Genomic DNA, 25,224 nt, shown 5'->3' on the forward strand with positions numbered 1-25,224 from the left:
AAGATTTAGATTGAGCATGCTGTGTTGTACATCAGGTGCCAAAACAAAGTCTTTAGGGACACTGCAAACACAGAGTGCCTCGGTTTTTAAAGGAGGGTGTACAAATCCCCTTCCTTGCAATGGAAAGCTCAGGGAAGCACAACTTAAACCACTCACCTGTGTGGAAAATAGTTGATCTGTACAATAATTACGTATCTCACAGTGTGGTTGTGAAGGTGAAATGGAGGGGAGGAGAACCTGCTTGATTTCTGGTTGACAGAAGGGATCCATTAGTTGTAAATTGGCGTAGCTGTAGTTAAAGAATTATGGGAAATGTGGATGTCAGTAGAATCCTACTGCTCCAGAATGTCATTGTCTGCCCCCTCCCCATCAGTAGCAAGTCTGTGGTCAATTTTGGTGTTTTGCCCACAGCATCCACACTCCTTTGGGCATGCACAAATTAATAGACCTTTAGATTATAGAGTTGGTTTTAAAGACTCTCCCCCCCTACACACACATACACTCTACTCTTCATTACTGATGGCAGCCTGTGTGGATCTCTGAGCTCCATCAGATGAGAGTTGCCTGCAGTGGCGCTATAGGTTTTGCACCCTCAAGGCTGTCTCTAGAAAGCCAAGTGGAGGATGTCATCACAGGACAGGCAGGATGGAAAAGTAGCCGGAAGTCTACCTGGTCAGTGTTGGCTGTCTTAATTGTGCTTTGCCCCTTGGCCCCCCCACTGTCGCCTCCATTTGCCTTTCTGGAATGTTGTAACCAAAAGCACTTCTTCCCCCTCCCCAACCCAGCAGGGGTTCCTCTTCCAGCCAATAAACATGGCTGTGATGAACTGGTGGAGACTGGGTAATGCCGGACCCTGGACCCCAAAGGAATAGTCTCCTGTACTCCTAACCCAGGTTAGCAGCAGTGTTCCCTCTAAGCTGAGTTATTGTGAGCCAGCTCACAGTTTTTTAGCCTCTGGCTCACACATTTTTGACTTCGCTCAGGAAGGATGGCTCCAGAGCAAACTAATTTGTGTACTAGCCAAATTGCTCACTCACAACTTTAATACCAGTAGCCCACAAAGTAGAATTTTTGCTCACAAGACTTAACAGCTTAGAGGGAGCATTGGTTAGCAGTGGTACAAGGCTGGGAGAAGAATCGCAGTCTCGTTTCTTTTTGTGCCTCTTCAATCTTATTCACGCAACTATTTTTTATGAAAGGTGATAGTCTCCAGAGGGATCCAGTGATACATCTGGGTATTTCCAGATTTGATGTGATCTTTAACAGGGCAGCAGTGAAGGTCTTTAATATCTTTCAGGACTACTCAGCTGAATGCCACCACTGTTGTGAAAGGGGGCTTCAATCAGATTTGGGTGCAGGATTTGGCCCCGCCAGCTACTGGGAACTGCAGAAATAAGGCTGCCTATGTTCAGTTGCTTAAAGCAAGGTTTCCTAAGTGGCCAGCTGTGCCTGGCAAAGCTGACACAGGGGCTGCAAAAGCTGGTTTCCGACAGTGTTTGCTCTGGTGCTAAGCAGGCGTTTTGTCCTCACCGTGCAGTGTCCCATTTCAAGGTAGGCAAACCCTCTGGGTGCTGAACAAAGGGACCTGGCCCTCAGCCAGGAATGGCGGCTAATAAATAGCTGAATGGAATCTGTGGTGTTTGCAGACTCTTCCATTGGTCGGGATGAGAGGCAGGAGGCACCCTCTCCAGTGACACACAGCCCGGCATCACTGCAGCTGCCCCTCTTGGTACAGCATGAATGTGCCGCTTGAAATCTTGAGATGCCAGTCCTGGAAGATGATCTACTAAAGGGGGATGGGACAACTTGCACAGGCATTTAACAGCTTGGCCAGCAAGAGGCATTGGACTTCCGTCTCATGCATGTAAACTGCAGCCAGCTTATGGTACAGTTCTGTATGTGGCACACTAAAGAGGAGCCATGCCTGATGCTATCTTGGGTATTCCTGCCATCAGCCCTTTTGTTAGCAGTTACTGTGTGAGGTCAGGGAGACATGTGCACACAAACTGCTCTCCAGTTTGGCCCAAATCCATGCTCATAACCGGAGCATAAGGGAGAAGGTTTCTCACTATTAAGAGCTGCTGACTGACATGTAGCCTGAGGCCTGTCCCCAGTCTGGGGAATGGCACACAAGATAGGGTCACTTTAGATTCCTGGGAAAACTTCCCAGTAAGGTTTGGTTGCAGTATTGGTCTGACCAGGAAAGTGTGTGTTCGGCAGGCCAGTTTGGTGTAGTGGTTAGGAGCATGGACTCTAATCTGGGAGAAGTGGGTTTGATTCCCCACTCCTCCACATGCAACTGCTGGCATGACCTTGGGTCAGTCGCAAGTTCTTTCAGAGCTGTTCTCTCAAGAGCAGTCCTTGAAAGAGCTCTCTCAGCCCTACCTACCTCACAGGGTGTCTGTTGTGGGAAGGGGAAGGGAGACGGTAAGCCACTCTGAGACTCCTTCAGGTAGTGAAGGGCAGGGTATAAATCCAATCTCTTCTTTTACAGCCAGGCAGAAAAGGCAGTCTTGAGGACTTGAAACAAAGACATTAGAAGCACATTTCTGAACAGCTGAATTTCTTGAGGATCTGGACTGGTAGTATGGTTGATGTCACCTCGAGGTAGTAGCTGAATTGTCTAAAAAATTGTCTTAAAATTAAAATAAAATGGTGATGTATATTTGGAACTGATGTAAATTGAAATCCTGTCTTTAATACAGTTATCGTGCCTAGTCCAAATGGGGAAATCAATACGATTTGAATATAATGAGGAGACGGTTGATTCTCTTTGTTCTTGTGCCTTGCTGACACTGTTTTGGGTTGAAGGCAGTAAGGAGAGAGCAAAGTCAGAAGGTAACCTTGTGTTGATCAGAGGAGCGTGTAGATAGGTTGTTTTTATACAGCATTTCTGCCAGGCACTGCATTGTCAAGGAGTCCTTTTTGAATTCTATCTAAGCATGCAAGTACTGTCATTTTTTCTGCTTGTGTCGTATGATTTATCTGAGAAGCCTGTGCTTTTATGGGGCCTTTGCTCATTTTGTGTCATTGTTGCTTTGAAACTGCAGATCTATGTGAGAGAATTTATGATTTAGCGTCTTCCTTCTTGGTGCCAACTGCAAGCTTCTGTACCCACTGTACAACTCTGCCAGCTTTCCTTCTAGTGCCAAAGGCTTCCCTGTGCCTATTCTGCTGGCCTCCTGGGATTGCCAAACTCCTCCCTCTGCCTGCTGTGCGAGGGAGAATTTTAGTTCCCTATTCTCCTTTGTGCTTGAAACTTGGCAGGGGTGATCCCAGGGCCAAGGGTTACAGTCCCTGAAAATTTCATCCCTGTTGGGTGGGAAAGCCCAAGACACAAACAGAAATGAGCGAATGACACCAGCATCTCTAATAACTATAGTCAAGAAAATTGTCAGCACAATGAACATAAATACAATTCTGGAGCGCCTGCGCCCCTGTTTTTTTGTTTTGTTTTTAAATCCTCCTAATGTCATCGCTATGAAGCTTATCTTTTGTGTGCTTTGTGGGAATAATTGCCCGCTGTGTTTTCCCTTTGTGGTTAAATAATTTAAATAAGGAAATAAATGTTCATAATGTGACTTTTCTTCCCCACAGGCTCCCGAGGTAGCTCACAGTGAAAAAAATGGAGGCATGTTAAACAGGCAGTGGCAAGTGATGAAGGCCCTGAGCAGGCAGGGGAGAATGTAGGACACGTCCCCTGCCCTCTTGCCCTGGCTGCTGCTTTTGAAAGATTGTGATGGCAGTGAGCGAAACAGCTTCTGCCCCAGATGGACGCTGCCTGGCAACAACAGCCAGGTAGCACCAGGTGTTTTAGCCCTAGGAGGGAACTCTTCTTTCTCAGGCAGATGGAGAGTGTACGACTCCTGGCTCTTCCCAGTGCCGGCAGCAAATGATGAAAATGTCCCCACATATCTTTGATCACTTACCCCCTTTTAGAGATCGAAACCAGAATTCTAAGCCAAGGCCCCATCTTTCTCTTTGAAGTGCATAGGTCTTAACATTGTTCCACTTCAGCCAGACTGTGTCTGCTCTGTTCAGGTGCCATAAATATTCACAGGGCTCCGAGAAACAAGTGACCTGCTGCATTCTTTGTAATAGTTAGCCTGAAATGTTAGATATTTTCGACAAGTTTATCTTTTTACATTAAAAAGAAGGCTTCCGTGAATTTGATACATGGAGTCTGATTTTAAAGGCTGTTGTTGATTTCTGAGGATTAACTTTTGAAACGTGGTTATTTTTAGGGAATTCTGCTCTTTGCTGTGCTTCTATTGGAAATGAATAAAAATATTTTTGTTTCCAGAAGGCAGTTTAAATGAGAGAGAGCGAGAGAGCAATATTAACTTAGTTGTGATGTAAAATCGATCATCCGTTTCTTAGAATCCTGCTTTCTTGCTAGAAAAGTGGGGAAATGTAGAATAGTAGCAGCACAGAAATCCCCTCATTCCTAGTCTTGTCAAGTAATAACTGATTTTGAACAAAGAACTGTATCAGGATTTGGAATTTATTATGATTTTGCACTTAATCATATGCTTGCCTTGACTGAGATGCTGGTGTTTAAATTGTTTGGGATCACTTGCACTTATTGTTCCAACTGCTAAACCCTTTTCCTTACAAAGAATACCCTGAAAAGCAACAACCTTGGATTGTATCATCCATAAGATAAACTGATCACACAGGGATCCGCAGACCAGGTTTCTGAGACACAAGCGCCTTTTTTGAATGCCTCGCTGATGCTAATGTATTATGCCCAGGAGAGTCTCCTTTCAACACAGTGTATTCCCTGTTTCTCTCCAGGGCCATTAGCCTGGCGTGCACAGGACTGTCCTGGCACACTGGGAGGAAGAAATGGGACCTATCCATTTTATGCTTTTCCTTTCTGGCATTCCAGGGTACAATCTGAGGCTGGTTAGCTGTGCCTTTGCCCATCGGGGTCGAGTATCTTGTGGGCATCCTGTGGAGTGAGCGGGGGGGGGGGACTTGGCACCCTGGCCATTAGGGTGCTCATCCTTCCGTTTTGTATTTAGCATCCAACCTGACACAAAGTTTTAGAGTACTCAAAGTCTGTTTGCACACTGTTTTCAATCACTTTGGGTCTGTCTTAATAAAAGATACTGTGCAAAAAAAAAAAAGACTATTGAGGCTTGAAAAGATTTCAGTTGACGGATCAGCTCCTACTTATTTTACTGTAAGTAAATGTCAGAACCCACAGCTAACAACGAAGTACACACATTCAGGAACGGTTATACTTTTATTGCAAAGCTATAGATGCAGTAACATAGGCACTGTTAAGAATGGCCACAGCCAGTCGAGCATAATAGGATATAGGGTATTCGTATGCAACCCCCCCCCCCATGGCATTGGCCAATTAGGCACCCTCCCGCGCGCGGGATAAATTAGGCTACCGTTAGGTGGCTAAAGCTGAGAACTTGGAGTCTCTCACGGTACATAGGAGTTCTCTAGACAACACAACCTCCTCCTGCACATCTGTAGAGATAAGCGTTTCAGTAAAGGCATAACGAGAGGGATAGGAATGCAATAGCAATTAACAAGACACAGAATGAACTCCCCAACCCCCATGGCAGCATAGCTGACAGTAAATGAGTCAGTGTGCAGCCATGTAAGACACATTAAGGTAACGTGCAATTGAATAAGCCAAATATCTCTGTCTAAAAGGCAGCCACTGTTCCTGTTTCTCTTTCTGTGTCTTATTGTTGTAACACACCAGACCCAAAATAGCCTTTTAAAAGGTGACTGTCAGTCTGAGTAGTAATATCTGCCTTCCCGGTTTTAAAATGGATGGCCAGCAATTAATCAGCCAATTCTTTAGTGGGCTGTTTTGCCAATTAACTCTTGTAGCCCCGAGACAAATTGACACTTGAGGGGATCTCTTCCAGGTTCCAGGTGGAGTCAGAGATCAGCAAAAGCATTTCTGATTCAGCCTTTTTGTATTTGAGGCGCCCCCAGATTTCAATGTCTTACTGTTGCCACAAATCGTTTCAGTAGATGCTTCAAGTAGAGCACTGGAAAAGCCAGCACAAAGGTTTATCACCTTGAGGTGTAAGGAAATGTTTACTGTTTAAAAAAGGCTCTCTGGATGTTTTCAGGACTTGCCCTGAGGTGGATCTTCATCACCTAAGTATGACAACAAGAGATTCTTGTTAGATTTCAGAGGACTCATAGTTTTAGTCTCCCTGGTTAGTAGAAGAAGAGTCCCCCCCCCTTCTCTACTTTAAGGAGTCTCAAAGGGGCCTCCAATCGCCTTCCCTTAATCTCTCTATAACAGGCTGAGAGAGTGCTGAGAGAACTGTGACTGGCCCAAGGTCACCCAACAGGCTTTGTGTGGAGGAAGAGTGGGGAATCATTAGATTAGAGTCTGTCACTCTAAACCACTGCACCATGCTGGCTGTTTCCAGTATTAGAAGAAGAAGAAGAAAATACAGGACCTACCAAGGGTCCTCATTACAGTCCTGTCCTGCAAGCTAGAACAGTAATCAGGCCTACTACTGTAAAAACCAAAGAGGATCGTTTCCCCTGCAGTAGCCATGGAGGTTTGGGTCACGTTGTTGGCCAAATGCTGGATCCTGTCTTGTTCTCTGTTGGTGAAAGAAGAAGCTTACCTTAGCAGATGTGTGTGCTTCAGAAGCAACTGCTTAGCCCTGATGGAAACAGTGCCTCACCAAGGCAACAGTCTCCTGTGTAAACCGTGTAAAGTCCTCTACCCAGCCTCTGTGCACATGTCAAGAGAGAGTCCATTGTGCTTACAGAGTTCCCGCTGCGTGTGGAGCTTGAAATGGGTACCAAAAGGCCAAGAATGGTCCTGAGACTTGTCCAGCAGTCCCAAACTTTCAAAGGCCACTCCCTTGAGCCATGCCAGAAAGGAACGTTCCTCTGTGTGCTTTGCAGGAATCGGCCTCTTTTCCCACTTCCTCGCATACTAGGATAGGCACTAACAATTCCAAAACACTTCTATCTTTCTTTGTAGGAAAGGTCCTCCAATATCTTGATAATTTTGACTTCCGTTTTCTGTGCCTCCTAAAGACTGTACACTGTATTCTAAATACGGCCACACTGCAGATTGTATTAAAATATTATATTGATGGAAGTTCAGAAGGGAACAAAGCGCTGTAGCATCCATGACTGTATAGGATAGCGGTGGTGTGTGTGTGTGTGTGATATTTCTTTCATCTGAGCTGTTTCCAGGGCCACAAGGGGGGGGGATCTCAAAGAAAAACCAAGCCACCTTCCCTTGCTAATCAAAAGCAGGCCTGCTATTAACGAGCCGTTTACTTTCAAGTGCCTGCTTGAAGGGAGGAAGACGCACGCCAGTGAAATGTCAGTGTTTCTATTTATGGGAAATGTTTCTTCCATTTTGATCGAGGGGGAGGGAACCAACATTTTTTTTTTTTTCTTGCTGCTGTGAAGTGTAGGTGTAGGGAGAGTTAGTTACTGGAGGGCTCATCCTTAATTGATTCCCCTCCCCCCCCCGCCTGCTCATTCAGCTTTTCCTAGAAAGCTTTCCAAGCAGTTCTTGCTGCTATAACATTTGATCCTGACTACAGCTTCTCAAAACAATGTGGAACAGTTTTGAGGAATCTTGATCAAGGGCCTAGAAGTCTGCATTGCTGTGGCTGCATGATGACGGTTGGTAGCTGTGAACATGGACTAGTAACCAGTGTTCCCTCTAAGCTGAGTGAGTGTGAGCTAGCTCACAGTTTTTTAGCCTCCGGCTCACACATTTTTGTCTTGGCTCAGGCAGCAGAGAGCAAACTAATTCACGCAGTAGCCAAATCGCTTGCTCACAATTTTAATGCCAGTAGCTCCCAAAGTACAATTTTTGCTCACAAGACTCCACAGCTTAGAGGGAGCATTGCTAGTAACCATTCAGAATGAATGTCTGCACTTTCTCATGGAGGAGGTCCGCTTTCAGGATAGTACCACCTCCAGCATGGCGTAGTGGTTAAGAGACTCTGATTTGGAAAACCGGGTTTGGTTCCCCTCTCCTCCTCCTCATGAAGCCTGCTGTGTGACCTTGGACCAGTTGCTGTTCTCTCAGAACTCTCTCAGCCCCACCTGCCCCACAAGGTGACTGTCGTGGGGAGAGGAAGAGAAGGCGATTGTAAGCTGCTTTGGGATGCTTTGGGTTAGAGCAAAGTGGGGGTATAAAAACCAACTCTTCTTCTTCTGGTGGATGACCAGGCCTAACTCCAATTTGACAAGAGGGTAGGTGCTCCAACCCAGTTGGCAGTGGGCCATGTTCTTTTTAACAGAACGGGGAAGTCTTTCAGGAGCTCTCTCGGAAGAGGAAGAGAGTGGGCTGTGGCTTGCCTTCCCTCCTAGGCTTGAAAACATTAAAATTCTTGGCTCCTGAAATGTCCCCGCTAATGTCCCTGCTTGCTGGTGACAGGAATGAGGGAGTGACAGGAATGCTTCTGGAGTGCCGTGGGATTGCTCTTGCCTCCTGCTGGAACAAGAATGCAAAGCCCAGAGACACAGAGGTCCGAGCATCTCCTCAGTCACTGGGGGAGATCCTAGCTCATCCTACCATTCCACCGAACAAAGTTTGAAGCCTTCTTCCAGCCTAAGGAACTTTCCTCCAATATAAGTGGCTCTTGCTCCAATGGAATATCCTCCACTTAAGTTGGAGGAAGGCTCCAAAATTTGCTCACTAGAATGGTAGGATAGGTATAGGATCCACCCCATTAGTAGCAGCAAAGGAGACATGAGGCAGCAAGCCTGCTGTGTCCCAGACTGCAACCTGCCCAGCGCACCATCAGAGGCCAGTCTGTTAAGTCTAAGTTTTTGAGGTAGGTGAAGCAGTTGCTTTCCAGGGAGGCTGACATTTCTGTTTCAGCTAAACTAGTAACACGGGAAGAGCCCATAGTGTGTGTGAGGGTGGGTGGGTACATTTTCCAGAGGAACATAAGCATGATTATGTATACCAATGTGTCTGCAAGCAGAACTGCTCACTGAGCTCCTTGGGTGGCCCTCGCTGGAGCAATTCCTCCCTTTCATTTGGGGTCATCTAGGAGCTCCACTACAGATTTCTATGTTCGTTGTCTTTGCCATATTCTCAGGCATCGGGATAAATTTATGGTCACTTTGCTCAAAGCATCCATATCTTGTACTCATTCAGTACTCATAAAGAGAGTCTTTAACACTGACTTCACCCAACTGTACAAGGCATCTGTCATCCTTTTCACCAGAGGAAGCTCCTGTAGTTTCACCCACAAATGGAGAGAAGCCAACAGCCAACAGACACATCTGTGTGATGGGAGACCGTATTGAAAGGGCATGCTCTGGGATCTGACAAAGGCACCCAGGACCTGGTTCATCAATTCCACAATGGGCAGCAAGCCTCAAAAGCTCCAGGCAACATTTGCAGCTGTCTCTCATTGCCCGATTGCTGTGGTGTCAGATCCTAGCATCATTCTTGGTTGAATAGATTTTTTCCCATTGTACCGAAGACTACAGGTTGTGCTGGACCTGAAAGAGTTTAGCAGGTATCTTAGGAAGCCAATTCCATGTGGAGACACCAAAGTCCACATTGGTGGGCTCCAAAGGAGATTACCCCACATCATAGGGATAGGAAAAGCAGCGTTCGGGCTGCTTGACAGGACAGCCCTGTAGAGAAAGGCAACATGTGTCAAGCAGCCCTCAAGAGCTCATGTCGCCTCTTCTCTATCCTGCTGCAATGGGATTTGTTTCTTGGGATCTTTGGGTCTGGTACTCGTCACCCTAGGATAATTCCTAATTGCACAAACCAAGCGTGGGGTAAGACAAACATGAAAGGCAAGGTCTCCTACCATAATCAAAGGCAAGCTTTTGATTTTTTTTACAGAGTGCTTTGTTTTGATCTCCTTTGCTTTATAAGCTTCCAGACAATTCACTAACAGGGCCTGATCCTGATCCTGTCTAATCACACATATACTCTCTCTCTCTTTCCCCCTAATTCACGCAGAGCCTTACCTCCTGCTCATTGCTTTCCTTCATGTCCCCCAGGGACAATCACTGATTTGAATTAACAAGAGAAGTGGTATAATTTTTAAAACACTTTGCTTATATCAAATTACCAAGAGCCATGGTGGGCTTGGAGCTGAATTCCAGCCCCTTTCAAAGAAAAGGCAAGGTAAGAATATTTAAGTGGAGGCAGGCAACAGAGGCTTTCTGTCTGTGAAATGGGCTGAGTGGTGACCCAGTTTGGGAGACAGCAGGAACAAGAATGCTTTACATGCTGGTGGAGGGTGGGCTGAGGACCTTCCAGGATGAACTTGCTCGAGCTCACCCGTGCCATCAACTTCCAGTGATCTGCTCCTTCCCCCCACTTCAGATGCCCCGTGTGCCAACTGATTGCTGCATTTGCCCAGAACCCTGCTTGCCCTCTGCCACCTTCCACCGCCAGCTTTGCTGACTCTCAATCTCCTTGCCCTTCCCCCACCGCCAAAGATGTTATCTCAGAGATTCGATGGGTCGTGGAAGGAATGTTCTGCTTAACAACCCTAAGAATTCCTAAGGTTTTTAGTGCTAGAAACAGGAAACCAGATTTCCCTGGGTATGCGTTTGTGTGCTCTCTCTTTCCTTCTCTCTGCCAAGCCCGCTGCGGCACTGCAGGGTTTGTCTGAGGACGCCTGACACAAAGCCCCACTGCCTCTGACAAGCTTGGCTTTGCAGCTCTGTGCATTCAAAGGACATGGGAAACAGCAACCCAACAGAGCTTGTTGCCCTCAAGTTACCCCAGCCAGAACTTGATCAATTTTCTCTTTCAGCTCTTCTGAAGGCTCTAAGCCCTGATTTTGATCTATTTCCAGCACAGAATAATAATTCATTAAAAGGCCTCTCCTGAAGTCCCAAGAATAGCCATTCACTTGGTCCCAAGCAGAAACGATGAAGAAACCATTTTCCCAAAGTGCACTGACGTTCATTAAGGTTGGGTTTTTCCTCCCCCTCCTTCTCAGAGATCATTAAAATTGCAGAGGCCCGTTTAAAATGCAAGAGGCTCCCGACTGGGGATCTTGCACCGGCAGAGGCCTGCAAATGGAGCCAGGCAAAGGATGCTGTGCTTCCCCAAACTCATTGCAGAGCATGACTTTATTTCTCTCATATATGGTGCCAATTAGGTTTGAGACCAGGGGAAGAGAAGACTCCGTCACATACTTTGGGATTCTTTCCATATGAGCTGCTTCAGGCTGCTAGGAGGGGGGGCTTCAGCAGCATGTCTGGGGCATGTTCTTGAGATCATTTCATGGGAATGAGTTACCCCCATAATAAAAACCAGCCTTTAAGCCTCTCAGTCAGTTGCTTGGTGGTGGAAACGTCTCTGTTGTTCCCCTAAGTTGCAGGGTTTTCCATGTCCTGCATTAGTGAACAGAAATCGGAAAGGAACCACTGCCCAAGGTGCTTGCAGGGGTCACAGTTCAGTGGAACTATTCAAACAGAAGGCTCAAGCTAGTAAGCCAAGCTAGTGAAATGCTTTTTTCCTCCATCTGACCCTAGAGAAGGGGAATCCCCCCCCTTTTTTTCCTTTTTCTTTCTTTTTTTTTCATATGTCCATATGTCTGTGTGTGCACCTGGAAGTCATGGCGACCTCTGGCGACTGACCCCTACTGGGGGCCTGGAGGATATTCAGAGAGGTGGCTGAATAAAGCCTGCCCCTGCCTCCCGACTGCTGGTATCCAAAGAGGTCTCTCATCCAAGTACCTGCCAGAGTTGACCGTGCTTAGCTTCTGAGATCTGACAAGATCGGGCTTGCCAGGTCAGGGTGGGATTTTTTTCCTTAATCACCAGCGTGATAGCCAGTTGGATTCTGCAAAACAAAACAAAATCTACTGAGTTACCCGAGTATATCCATTGGTGTGGAGATCCGATTCTTGTCTGCTGTTCGCATGGGCAGAATCTAGGGCTCCAAGAAGTGCTGCAAATTAATCAATCTAGAGTAGGAGTGTCAAACTCATTTCTTATGAGGGCCGGATCTGACATAAATGAGACTTTGTTGGGCCAGGCCATGTGTGTCATAAAATGTAATGGCAGGTAGCAGAGAGATAAACTTTATAAAGGACACAAACACAAAGGTTTTTTTTTTACTTAAAATAAAACCACGCTTAAAACAGCACTCTTGCAATATTTTGTTTATTTAACAGGGTCTGCTAACTGACACCTCTTGCTCTGAATTATTGCATCAAAATGTCTGTGCTGTTGCAATCTTGAGTATGCTGTTCAGGTGCGTATCTGTAAGCTGCAAACCTATGATGACGCAGGAGCAGCAGAACTGGAAGAAGAAGCAGAAGACAGCCAGTTCCACTGCGGGCCTGATAGAAGCCCTCCGGGGGCCTCATCCAGCCCCCAGGCCGCATGTTTGACACCCTGATCTAAAATGTAAAGTGACACTCTTGTGCTGATGATAGCAGACTCTGTTTGTCCTTTTCATTGGTTCCAGGGGGAACAGCAGAAATAGTTGTGGTTGAATCAGAGTAAATTGACAGCCCCCCAAAGTTGGAGATCTTGATGGAAGTTTAACCCAGACAGTTTGCTAGTTCTGTATGGGATTGGGATCACATTCCTCCTAGAGGCTCAAGTGCACATTTTGGGGGTATTCGTAGATATAGATCTGCCCCCCAGATATTTCTACAGTATCAATGGCCAGGTGTAGTTTCAACCAACTTATTTTTGTTCATCAACTACACTCTCTTGAGAGGTACAGTGACCTGTTGGCTTTCAATTATATTTTCTAAATAACCTTCCTGCGTGTTGTAGTGGATAGAGTTGTCGGACTAGGATCCTGGGAGACCCAGGTTCAAATTCCCACTCTGCTATGGAAGCTTGGTTTGTGACCAGGACAGTCTCTCAACCTAAGCTACATCTCACAGCTGATGAGGAGGATAAAATGGAGGATGGGAGAATGATGTCCTAAGCCACTTTGTGTATCAGTTCAGGAGAAAAAAAGTGGTATATAAATGAATAAATATACCCTTGCCCAGAAATGGCGGCTAGCTTATTAACTGGTGGCAATTGGAGGGTGCATTTTGCATTCATTTTGACAAAGCTTCAGCTAGTTTCTAGGCCCAATTTGAATTGTTTTAAACTTTTAACAGCCTCAGAATGTTGAGCTCCAGGTTTCCCTAGGCATGAGCTAGTCCCAGCAGTGCCTTGCCACTGGCTCTGAGCACAAGAGACTATCTAAAGCAGTGGTTCTCAACCTGTGGGTCGCGACCCCTTTGGGGGTTGAATGACCCTTTCACAGGGGTCGCCTAAGACCATCAGAAAACACAAATTTTCAATGGTCTTATGATAGCAATGAAAATAATTTTATGGTTGGGGGTCACCACAACATAAGGAACTGTATTAAAGGGTCATGGCATTAGGAAGGTTGAGAACCACTGATCTAAAGTGAGGCTGGCAAGTAAGCCCTCTTTGGAGGTGCTGGCCACTCAGCTGAATTTAGTACCTGGAACTGCCTCTGAGTCCTTGGCCTACTCTGCCATGGCTCTTGGGAAGATGGCCTATTTCAGAGGACTTTGGGGGCAGCAATCAGTTTGGGCTGCTGCGGGAGGGGCCGTGACTCAACGGTACAGCATCTACTTTGCATGCAGAAGGTCCCAGGTTCAGTCCTCACTGTCTCCAGTTAAAGGGACCAGGCAGTAAATTATGTGAAACACACTCTTCCTAAGACCCTGGAGAGCTGCTGCCAGTCTGAGTAGATGGTAGTCACCATGGTGGACTGTCTGATTCAGTATAAGGTAGCTTAGTGTGTTCGTGTGCTTTTGATATTTTATTGGGCGTAATTGGGATATCTGCACATTTCAACCTTATTTTTCTTGTGGTTTCATAGTACATGTTCTGAGGCCGCTAAATGACAGGATGTAAATTGGAAAAGTAATCACCCATCTTACGAATGCCACTTCAAAAAAGAATGTAAGGCAAATAGTTGTAACTAGGCAGATTCCTGAAACCTCTTCCCTTCCTACTATAGATAGTCAGATGGCAGTGAGTTGGATCCCACTGATTTGTCCCAGTAATGGTGGCTCTTCTCTTTGGTACAGAGGAAGGGGAAGAGGAAAGCACTGCCCTTAGTGGAGCAGAGCTCTCGGATCCAACCCAGCATCTCCCTTCTGCTCCACCGAGAGGGTAGAAGGCCATCTGCCAACCCACCTACTCCTTCACCCTTGGGCACCTGCTTGTAGTTAATCAGAAGTAACATCTGTAAACACTGCCTGAGGGTGCCTGACAAACATTTACAAAGGACAAAAAGCCTCAGAGTGCCTTTTGTGTGTCAGGAAAAGGATTGAGGACAGCACTTGGCCTGGCATTTTTGTGAAGGTCACAAATCATATCCCCCTCACCAAATCAGAAAGGTGGGTGGGCAGTGGTTTTTTTTACCCTTTGTGTGCTACTCTGGCACTTCCTGAGGGATGCTCACCCAGTGCCATTTTTGTCCCCATTTAGATGCTGGGCACAAATTGGGCCTGTTCATCAGAACCTCCAGTAGTCAAATGTTGAGTTGCAGAGGGGGGATAGGTTTTTGTTTTTGTTTTTTAAAATCGGCTTAGAGAATGGAACTTGCAGCAGAACGTGAGAGAGTCCATGGGGCTTTTATGGTTGGGTAGACCTGCTCCCTTTATACCTATTTTTGTTGTTGTTGTTGTTTAGTATTGGATAAATATTTAAGAACAAATGAAATAAAATTGGTGTAGCTTTTATCGCAGCTTTGTGCATGCCGTTGCTATTGTTCTGAGACACTTATATAATTTGTCCTTTGGAATGGACATTAATGGATGTTAAGGGGGGGTCGCAGATGAATTGAGCTCCTTATCTTCCAGGTGTTCTTCCTGAGGGGCATGTGTTATGTTCGTATATCTGCCTTTCATAAAATAGCTCTGCAGGACTTTTGCGATCCACCCCTAAAGTGCCATACAGAAGGCAGTTTTATCAGGTGAAGCTGGACAAGTCTTGCTGTGCCTTTCCACAGTGGCAGGCTTTTGCTGTGCTTTGGATTGAAACCCAAGAGGACCTCTTTCCTTAAAAGAGATCTTCCTACACTGCGTTTCCTGTCTGATTTTCTGACTGTGACGTTTGAATCACTCCCTGAATTCCATACTCTTAGCTAACAGTGACAAAAGTTATCAATAATGAGTACTTCCTTCCCCTTTCAGGTTTCTTGTGATCTGAACCCACAGAAGGAACATTTCCAGTTTGTGTACTTATTGCCTTAACTACATTTACAATCCCCCTTTCTTGTTGAGATTCCTCTTACTATGCTGTGGCTGGAGAGGACAGGTTGAATCCAGCTGACATTCATTCAGCTGCCCCACGGTGTCTAGATTGCAGCTTGCAAACTTGCACTGCTTTGGGCCAAACTGCACATTCAGATTTTGAACGAGTTGGGGTCAGGTTCCCTGCAGTCACACAGCAGCCATGAGTAACAGCTTTTTTTTAAATGAAGGAAAGCCTAAACTGTGGCTGTTGTGTGGCTGGGGGAAACCCAGGATCCCGCTTGTTAAAAACCTGATGGTGTCGTTTTCTTAGTGTTGCTAGAAAGCTCATGAGCGTGCACATTTACAGAGAAGATAGGGACGGCTTCAAACGCGAGAACAGAAAACTCATTGCAATGGGAGAATCTTCTTCTAGACTCCCCTTAATGGAAGGGGAGGCTCATAGCCATTTCTTACCCTGCACTGCCTTGTATTTCTAGTAGCTTTTTCTTGCCGTCCAGTCACAGCTGACTTATGGCAACCCCGTAGGGTTTTCAAGGCAAGAAACATCCAGAGGTGGTTTGCCATCGCCTGCCTTCGTATCACAACCCTGATATTCCTTGGAGGTCTCCCATCCAAATACTAGCCAAGGCTGACCATGCTTAGCTTCCAAGAACTGACAAGATCAGGTTGGCCCGGGCTACCCAAGTCGGGGCCTAGTAGCTGCTAGGGAATACCATTTGACAGCCTGTGACAGGATTCCACTTGGGAAGCAGCAGTGCCCCCGCAATGGAGAAGGACAATGGAAGCAACTGAGAAATGGTGGTAGAAAACCAACAGTGATCTTTTAGCTGCATTTTTTACAGCTGTTACCAACATGACCAGTTTTCACTTGAATGCTCCTTCTGCTGTAAGGTTCTCCTGTTGGGTGGGCAGCTGCCTGCGGGCTGGTGTGCCAGTGGTCACTAGTGGGATAGCCACTAGTGAGATCACATCCAGCCTGTGCTGAAGGCATTGCACTGGCTGCCTATAGCATACCGGATTCGTTTCAAGGTGCTGGTTTTGACCTTTAAAGCCCTACATGGTTGGGGGCCTGCCTACCTGAGGGACTGCCTTTCCCCATATGTGCCCCAGAGAGCACTGAGGTCAGGGTCACAAAACCGCATGACCCTCCCTGGCCCGAAAGGTGCCAGATTGGCCATTACCAGGCTAGGGCTTTCTCAGTGGCAGCTCCACACTGGTGGAATGAGCTCCCGGAGGACATCAGGGCTATGAGGGACCTTTTACAGTTCCGCAGGGCCTGTAAAACGGAGCTCTTCCACCAGGCCTTCGATTAGGAGCCCCCACTGACAGTCTTTGTACATCGAACATCTCATAGCCCTATGAAACAACACCAGTTATGGCCTTTCCCCATCGGACCATGTACAGAAATTCCCGCCATCTGTTTATAACAGCACTTTATGTAATTGTTCTTATTGTAATTTTAGTGTATTTATTGGTTTTATTGTATTTTAACTGTGTAAGCCACCTTGAGCCAGCTCATACCGGTAAGGCGGGATACAAATTGAAAGCAAATAAAAAATAAATAAATAATAACCAGAATGCAGCCTTCTTCTGGCCATCGCCATCCTTTCAAGCTTGCGAACCTGCCGGAAGCAGCCAGCCGGTTGGTTCGTGGAGACAGAAGACTGAGCTGCGTGGGGTCTTGGTGAATGGTTACGTTTGCAGAGGAGGGGCAAACTGTATACGAGGTCTGAATGCCCAGCACTGGCTTTCCAGCCCCTTTCTTTAAAACACGAGAAGTCACTTCAGGAGGCAGAGATTGGAGATGGAGGAGGAAGAGTGTGCTTTGCCCTGGGCCTGCCTTTTTTTGAAATTCTGAGGAGTGTCTCCGAGGGACTCCCCACCCCAGCTGAGTTTGTTTGCATAGTTTAGCCTTAAAGAGGGGAAGTTGAATCAAGGCAGGCACCCGCACCCCTGGAACAGTGTCCTCTGCTTGCCAGAGCTTTCCCAACCCATTCCCAAGATGCTTCAACTTCTTGGGGGAGTTGCTTTCAGTATAGTATAGTAGGGAGGCTTGCAGTGAATTATGGGAAGTCACCGCCAAGAGAGATTCTAGGATGTGTGATTCAGACATGAGTACCCCAGTGTGAAAGGATAACTTGGGGGGGGGGGGTACATAAAAAATGTAAACAGTACAGAATTCAAGCTTTCGTTCTAGCAGTACTTGGTGCTGCTTGCCTTGCTGGTGCTTTTCCTTATCTTGAACTTCCCTCTTCTTTAGCTGTGTCTCTTTCCAGGCTGAGGATTGTTTTAGGGATATCATTTTAGGCTGCTGAATATTGTTCTGGGCTGTTTTAATGGCATGATTCAATACTGGTGTTTCTTATGCTGTTTTTATTATTTTTATTGTGTTTTTTTTTTATTTTGAGACTCCTCAAGTAAGTTTTTGGAGAGGGGACCTATAAAGTGTCTCCTGAGCTTCTGTAGCAGCAAGAGTTAGCGAACCGCCTGGGCAGATGGAAAGCTGAGGAAAATGTGTGAAAGGAGATGCTGGGCATCCCTGGATTGGTATTGGCACATTGATTAAGATAGAGGTTAGCCGTAAGAGAGAACCTCTGCAGATAGGTTCATGTGAACTGGGAGGCAGTACATGCATGGGAAATCTATGTATTGCCCAATTCACACAGTATGGTGACCATGTATATCAGGTGCATGGTGGGGACCACACACGCCTGATGTGCAGTTGGCAGGCTCCCAGGTTGCAGGGAACATACGGTCTGCACAGGCCTAGAGATGCTTTGTGAGCTATCAAGTCTTTGTTGATAGAAGGGCTCTCTTATAGCCTCCCAAGGGTAACAGTAGGAAGAGAGTACATTGGTGCAAGTTCACTCAAGGGCTCAGTGCATGAAGCTTAGAAGCAGTGCAAAAATAAGGGATTCTTTTCATTTTGTATTCTTTATCTTTATCTTGTCCAAGATGTTTCTGCAGCAAACTTTGGTGCTTGGGTGTGTTTGTTTTTCTCCTGCATTCACAATTATTTAAAAACAAAGAAACCAAACTCCTGTTTCTGAGGGCTTCTAACCTAGGGTTTTTTTCTGTTTTGTTTTGTTGGGTTTTTTGTTTTGTTTCTTGGGTACCATGCAGGCAACTCTGTCTTCTCCTGAATGCAGAGAACATCTTCCACTCTATGGCGGACATCCTGCTGCGGGAAGAGGATCTCAAGTTTGCCTCCACGATGGTCCATACCCTCAACACAATCCTACTGACGTCTTCGGAACTCTTCCAGCTGAGGAACCAACTCAAAGATCTGAAGACCCCGGTATTTGGGGGTTGCTTTCTTGTCCTTGTTCTCTCTCTCCAGCCCCACCCAACCCTTAAACCACTTGAGTGTTTTATGGGGGAAATCAGAATGCTCTGCCCCACCCCAGACACATACAAACAACTGCGTGGTCTTTGAGGGGATCTTCAGCCTCTAGCACCATTGTAAGATTATTTTCCCATCAATGCTGAGGAGCCCTTGTGTCTACACTGTGCTTCTTGGTGTCTTATCTGCTTTAGTGCTCTTGAAATGAGGGTTTTGTTTGTAGATCACTGCCAACTGTTTGGTCTGTGCTTGATTTACCTTATGCTGAAGGCCAGAAGGCACCGAATCAGTCACGAAGTAGAGTCCGGGGATGTATGCAGCTCTGGATACCGGATTTCTTGTATCCAGACCTTGAGTCTGCAGGGGCCTTTAATTCAGATAGATGCTGCACTGGTTTAATGGCATTGTCTTGAATTAGGCCTTTGAGACTGAAAGTGATAAAACTTGAGACTTTTGTTCCTTTACAGCTTTAAGAAAAACATGGTCCTTGACAACACTGGTGGGTTCTGCAGTTGCATTGTATCAAAACTGTATTTTCTTTTCCTACCAGAAGTCACTCCTGTCAGAACCCAACCGTTCTAGAAAGCAGATCCCATGTTGGTGTCAAGCAGGAAAACAGGATCCAAAGTGCTGCTGGGGGGGGGGGGGGCCCCGGGTTCATAGAGTAACAACCTTTAGAGTCACACTGGATTCTTCTCCTGTGAATAGCAGAGTTCTGTGCTACTCACATGTCTGTTGTATTTGCAGCACAGCTGGGCTTCTAAAAGTATTTCCAGATTACCCTAACCTCAGTTTATATAAACAAGAACGGAGGGATAGTTCTATGGGCAGTGTGCAAGAGGGTTAAGGCCTCTTCTTCTCCCCCCCCCGAATTGGCACAATTAGCTTCAGCAAGAAGGCTTCTATCTATGCCTCCTTTGGAAATCTCATTGGACATACTCACAAGCTGTGACTCAAACTATTTTCTGCTATCATGTGAATTAGAAACATTTTTTTAAAAGCCAGATCCCATGCTTGTGTGGCCACCTGGCAAACGCACAGAATGCCCAGCATCTTGCCTGTGCAATTATTTGCACCAGTGGTATGAACAACATCCCTTTATTCTTCCTTACAAAGGTATTGAATTGCAGCAACAGAGACGAATGTTAGTTTTGGATCACATTTAGTGGCTGGAAGCAGGGACTGGCCTGTTTGGTGGTTTGTATACGCCCCCACCTTAACTGTTTTGTTTTCCCAGGAGAGCCGCAATTTATTCTGCTGTCTCTACCGTTCCTGGTGCCACAACCCTGTGACTACCGTATCCCTCTGCTTTCTCACTCAGAACTACAAGCACGCCTATGACCTCATCCAGAAGTTGTATCCTTTTGTTTTTTAAATTTGGTGCTGCTCTTGGCCGGCTGCAGGAGGGAGGGTGGGGTTGGGCCACCGGCTCTTGTTCTGGGCTTATGTAGTCTAAACACAGACCAGGCCTTCTGACGGCCTCCTCCTGGATACCATAACAAAGAGTTGTGAACTGAAACAGCTGATAAAAAGTGATCCTTCACAAGGTCCTCTGCATTGCAGCTATCTTTTGTTTTCCCTGAGAGCCAGAAATAGTGGCAGAGCCTGGAGGCGATCCTTTGCCTTGAGAACGGCTTCTAGAATGGGACTTCCAGACAGATCAGCTCAAGAGTGTCAGCATCAGGCAGAAGGGAGTGAATTAGTAAGACTGGGGCTGTTTCTCTGCCTTTCTGTCCCTCTGTATATCGAAGCATGAATGTGGTCTATCCTTCCCTTCGCCGTAGCACTAGGTGGAAGTCGGCAGCTGAGTTGGGAGGTGCTCTCGGCCTCTGTGTGAAGCCACCCCGCTCTTTTGGAAATATGGAACAGCAGCTCGAGTCAGCACAGTGTTACGGTACTTCAGACCTGCCTTCACGTGACACAGACGCTCCTAGCAGTTGGGGCTGAGCTTGGTTCCCTTTTCTTGTGAGCGAGCACAGGGCAGTGGTTAGAGTGTCGGACTAGGATCTAGGAGACCCCAGTTCAAGTCTCCGTTCTTCCATGGAAGCTCACGGAAGTTCGTGGACCTTGAGCCTTTCACTCTTTCTCAGTCTAACCTACCTAGAGGTCACTGTTGTAAGGATAAAACAGAGCAGGAGAGAATGGTTTTGTAAGCTGTTCTGAGTCCCCATTGGAGAGGTAACTGAGGAAGAAATGAAGTAGGTAATTCGTCGTCTTGGTTGCAGAGTGCGCTTAGGAAATGGGTGGGCAATATGTGGAGTGGGGCAGCCAGGGTGCCAGGGCTTCAGTACCATGTTGGTTCCTCTCCTAACCTACGGCTGGCCCAATGGCCTTCGGCATGTTTTGTAGTCTGAACACGCAATGTGCCTTGCCAAAATATTTGGACTGCAGTAGAAATGCTTGATAGATGGCATGAAAAGGGGTAAGCTGGCCCTGCCCTGGATAGCCCAGGCAAGCCCGATCTCGTCAGATCTCGGAAGCGAAGCAGGGCCGACCCTGGCAAGTACTTGGATGGGAGACCTCCAGAGAATACCAGGGCTGGGAGGCCGAGGCTGGCCATCAAGCCACTTCTCTGAACATCCTCCATGCCCCAGTGGGAGTCGCCGGAGGTTGCCTTGACTTCCAGTCATGGGCACGCACACACATGTGCAAAAATATGAAAAAAGGTTAAGATTTTCATGGAGGATTGATTCATCAGTGGCTACTTGCTGCAATGACCAAATGGTAGCCTCCATGTTCAGAGGCGGTGGCCCTTTGAATACCAGTCCAGGGGGGAGAGTTTTTGGCTTCCATGCCCCACCTGTAGGCCCCTCAGGCGCGTTAGGTTGGCCACTGTGTGCTAGAGGATGCTGGGACATCTTTTGAGTTCTTAGTAGTGAAAAGCAAGAACTGAAAACATTGACCTTTGAATACCAGCTCTAAGAGGCGACAGTACAGGAAGGCCCGGGTTCCGGCGCTCTGTCTGTTGGCCATTCAGGGCAACTGGTTGACTTCTTTGTAAAGCAGGATGGACCATTGGTCTGATCCAGCAGGGGCACCTGTCACACTCTTTATTTTTCTAGTGATGGCAGGAACTCTACCCCACAGCCTGAACGCATATAGCTTGGCTATCATGGCCCCCTCCCCCTTCAGAAGTCTCCAGTGCTACTAATTGTCAGGGAAGACTATGGGCCAGAAGCCAGCGTAATATGGTGGCTAGAGTGTCAGACTAGGATCTGGGAGACTGAGGTTTGACGTCCCACTCTGCCAGGGGAGCTTGCTGGCTGACCCTGGGCCATTCACCTGCTCTCAGCCTAGACTACTTCACAGGATTGTTGTTACAATGAAATGGAGGAGAGGAGAATGATGTGAGCTCCTTTGGGTCCCCCATTACAGAGAAAGGTGGGGCATAAATGAAGAAGATGAGGAGGCTTTTATAGCCTGCTTTTCTCTACTTCAAGGAGTCTCAGAGCGGCTTACAATCACCTTCCCTTCCTCTCCAGACGATAGTCACCTTGTGAGGCAGGTGGGGGCCGAGAGACCTCTGAGAGAACTGTGCTTGGCTCAAGGGCTTCATATGGAGGAGGAGGAGTGGGGAACCAAACCTGGCGCTCCAGATTCAAGTCCGCCACTCTTAACCACTACACCACACTGAAGCCAATCAATATTTAGCTGGTCATCCCAGCCAAACCTTGCACCCTTGCAAAAGAGAGCCCGAGAACTGGACACCCCCCTCCCCAGTCAGGTCATCTTTACAAAGGGGCATTCGGTAGACATCACATCCTTGTGCATTCAGTGTTAAAAGGTAAAGGTTCCCTTGCTTGAAAGCCAGTCGAATCCGACTCTAGGGTTGTGGTGCTCATCTCCGTTTCAAAGCCGAAGAGCCAGCGCTGTCCGAAGACGTTTCCGTGGTCATGTGGCTGGCATGACTAAGCACCAAGGCGCACGGAACGCTGTTCCCTTCCCACTGAAGTGGTCCCTATTTATCTACTTGCAATTTCTTGCTTTTGAACAGCTAGGTTGGCAGGAGCTGGAACTAGAGACGGGAGCTCACTCCGTCATGCGGCACCCGGGTCTCAAACTGCTGAACTACCGACCTTCCACAGCCTGCAGTTTAGCGTCTTAACCACTTGAGCCACCGCAGCATTCAGTGTTACCCTATTTTATTTTCACAATACCTCTGCAGACTGAGTGGAATTGGCTCAGGTCAGCCGACTGAACTCAGGACTGTGCACTCAAAACGTGAAGCAGCCTAAGGTGAAGCAGAGGAGTTCTTAGCATATACGGTAGGCTTCCTAGCGGAACCCGGGGGACATTTTCAGCAGCCTTGCCCCTCCCCTTAACAGGGATCCTTGTCACAGCCCGGATTCTGGACTGCTTCTTGGTCTGACTCCCACCTGTAACAAGTTGCATTAGGGGAGGGCCAGTGGGGAACGGTCCACGAAGCGGTCCATCTTGCTCGATGGCTTGGGAAGCCATTTTGTCTCCCCGTTCCATTTGCATGTAATGGAGAATGAAAGATCGATCACCTTGAATTCTAATCCCTCTTGCTGCCGAAGGTGGGCTGCTGCTCATTACATCAGGAGAAGAACTTGGAGCTAAAGCCCAAGCAAGTTGTGGTGTTGGGAAGGAGGCCATTAATTTGTGTAGGAAGTGGGTCACAGTCCCACTGGGAGGCATTTGGCCCATTGAGCTAAGTTGATTAAGGAACACTGTCCTGGGGCAGGAAGCTCTAAGCAGGAGCCTCCTGAAATAGTATTGCCAGGGGCGATTGACCCTATCCTGCTCAGAGTGCGAGGTGTCGCTGCCGTACGTCTCCGTAGGAGGAGCCAAGGGAGGGTCCCCGGCACTATCTGCTAATAGGAAGGGAGGATGGATTTGAAAGGAGCCATGGACCATCTTTGGTCAAAAACTGGAGTTGGGAGGGAGTGTCGGGAAGAAGGCAATCCTTTCCTGACCCCCATCCTGCCCCAACAAGAACTCTTGAGTCACACGATAGTACCAGCCTGCCACTTCCCAGTATAGGAAGTCAATCATGCCTCCCCTTCATGTTGATTGTCGGTACTGGACATGGAGGTGGTTCACCCCCACCACACACACACACACACACACACACACAACTAATACTTTTGCGAAGTGATGCTCTGCTGAGAAGGGCATAGTGCTTGCATTGCCACTTACTGTCTGGATTGGCCTAGACCAAATGTAGAGCCCCATACCCTTCACCCCCTTGAAGGTGCAGGGTCTCTGTGCAATTGGCAAGCCACATGGAAGTGGTACTGCTGCCACGTGGAAGAGTACTTGGTTGCCTCTGTGTGATTGACGCACAGTGCTTTCCTAAGAAGAGTGACACACTTCTAAGCCCATTGAAGTGGATGGTTTTAGAAGGGCATAACTCTGTTTAGAATGGCACTGGTAATCTCAGTTGCAGCACTGGAAGGGAAAACACTAGCCTGCCAGTCTGGGGAGACACAGTGGATGGCCAGTTTGCCATACCTGCTGCCGCGTGGCTCTCCTTATGTGCAGGATTAATACATATAAGCCACATGGTTGCAATTGGAGGACATGGCCCTTTCTAATGTCTTTCGGGACAAGTTGTCCGTTCTGCATTGGCTGACCAGATCAGAGAATCCACATGGGAAGAGATTTGTTTCTGGTGCTCCTGTTGCTGCAAGTCAGCCCCATACCTAGGGATTTGGGGGGGGGGGGCTGGAGGGTTGCAGCTAATTAAATCAAAGTTAATAGCAGTAATTCAATTTGGAGCCAGCCCGGGAGGGAGGGGGGCCGGAAGAAACATCAGGGGGCTGCGCTCCGCGGGCCCCGGATTAGCTACGGGCCTGCTGCAGGCCTGCCTTGGTGCTTCTGCCCTCTTGCTTAGCCAGCAGACCTGTTAACTTCCCTTAACAGAGGTTCTCAGCGGTGACCTGGAGGTCACAGTCGATTTCCTGATTGAGGTTGACAAGTTGGTCCAGCTGATAGAATGCCCGATTTTTACATGCAAGTTTAATTTCTCAATTGCTTTCATGTGTGTGGGGGTATCTGTGGGGGAGTATTGGCATGCTGGTGTGCTTTTGCCTCACCCTCATATTGCAAGTCTCAGCACTAGCCAAATAAATAGAGCAGAAGTTATGAGTCTCTTTGCTGCGAGACCCTCCAGTGCACTTGTCCATTAGGGACAGGCAGCCACATAATTGCAGTGGGTAAGGCCGTGCACTCAATGTAGGTTAGTGGGATGAACATCACGTGCACTGACTCTTGCAACTGCAGGCATTGACACTCGATAACTTGGAAGTCGGACGTGGGGTCCAGGTTCCATTTAGAAAATGGCTTTTGTGCTGTTCGTTGCTATAGAGAAGGGAGGATGTCAGCCAGAGCGGATTCTGTCATGACTGTGACTTTAGCCAGCGCCCACCAAAATTCTCCTTTTCTTGCAGCTCTTAAGAGGCGCATGTGCCTCTTCCATGTGGAATTGTGCGGCTCTGGTACCCGGATTTGTGATGCCCAGTGAAACTTTCTGCATAGCATTTGTGGGCTAACAGAAACATGGTGACCACATTGTAATTTTGCTTTAGAAAACATGAAACCTTAAGTGGGAAAAGGATTAGGCTACAAGCCGTGGACCAGGCTTGTTTATTCAGGTGACCTAGCCCTTTGGGCTCATAGCCCTGGGTCATACAGACTGGGCACCCTGCT

The 25,224-nt window shown here is 47.3% G+C and overlaps 1 protein-coding gene across 1 annotated transcript in view; it reads left to right on the plus strand.

Moving 5' to 3' along the window:
- VAC14 (Vac14 homolog (S. cerevisiae)) overlaps positions 1–25,224 on the plus strand; it is a 171,456-nt gene that overhangs the window by 126,776 nt on the left and 19,456 nt on the right. Inside the window, 3 exon segments of the mRNA XM_015416443.1 lie at positions 18,333–18,507; positions 19,790–19,908; positions 24,449–24,528. Coding sequence (XP_015271929.1) covers positions 18,333–18,507; positions 19,790–19,908; positions 24,449–24,528 — 374 coding nt within the window.

This window comes from Gekko japonicus, unplaced genomic scaffold (genome assembly GCF_001447785.1).
Source record: "Gekko japonicus isolate JY-2015 unplaced genomic scaffold, Gekko_japonicus_V1.1 scaffold1955, whole genome shotgun sequence".
NCBI lineage: Eukaryota > Metazoa > Chordata > Lepidosauria > Squamata > Gekkonidae > Gekko > Gekko japonicus.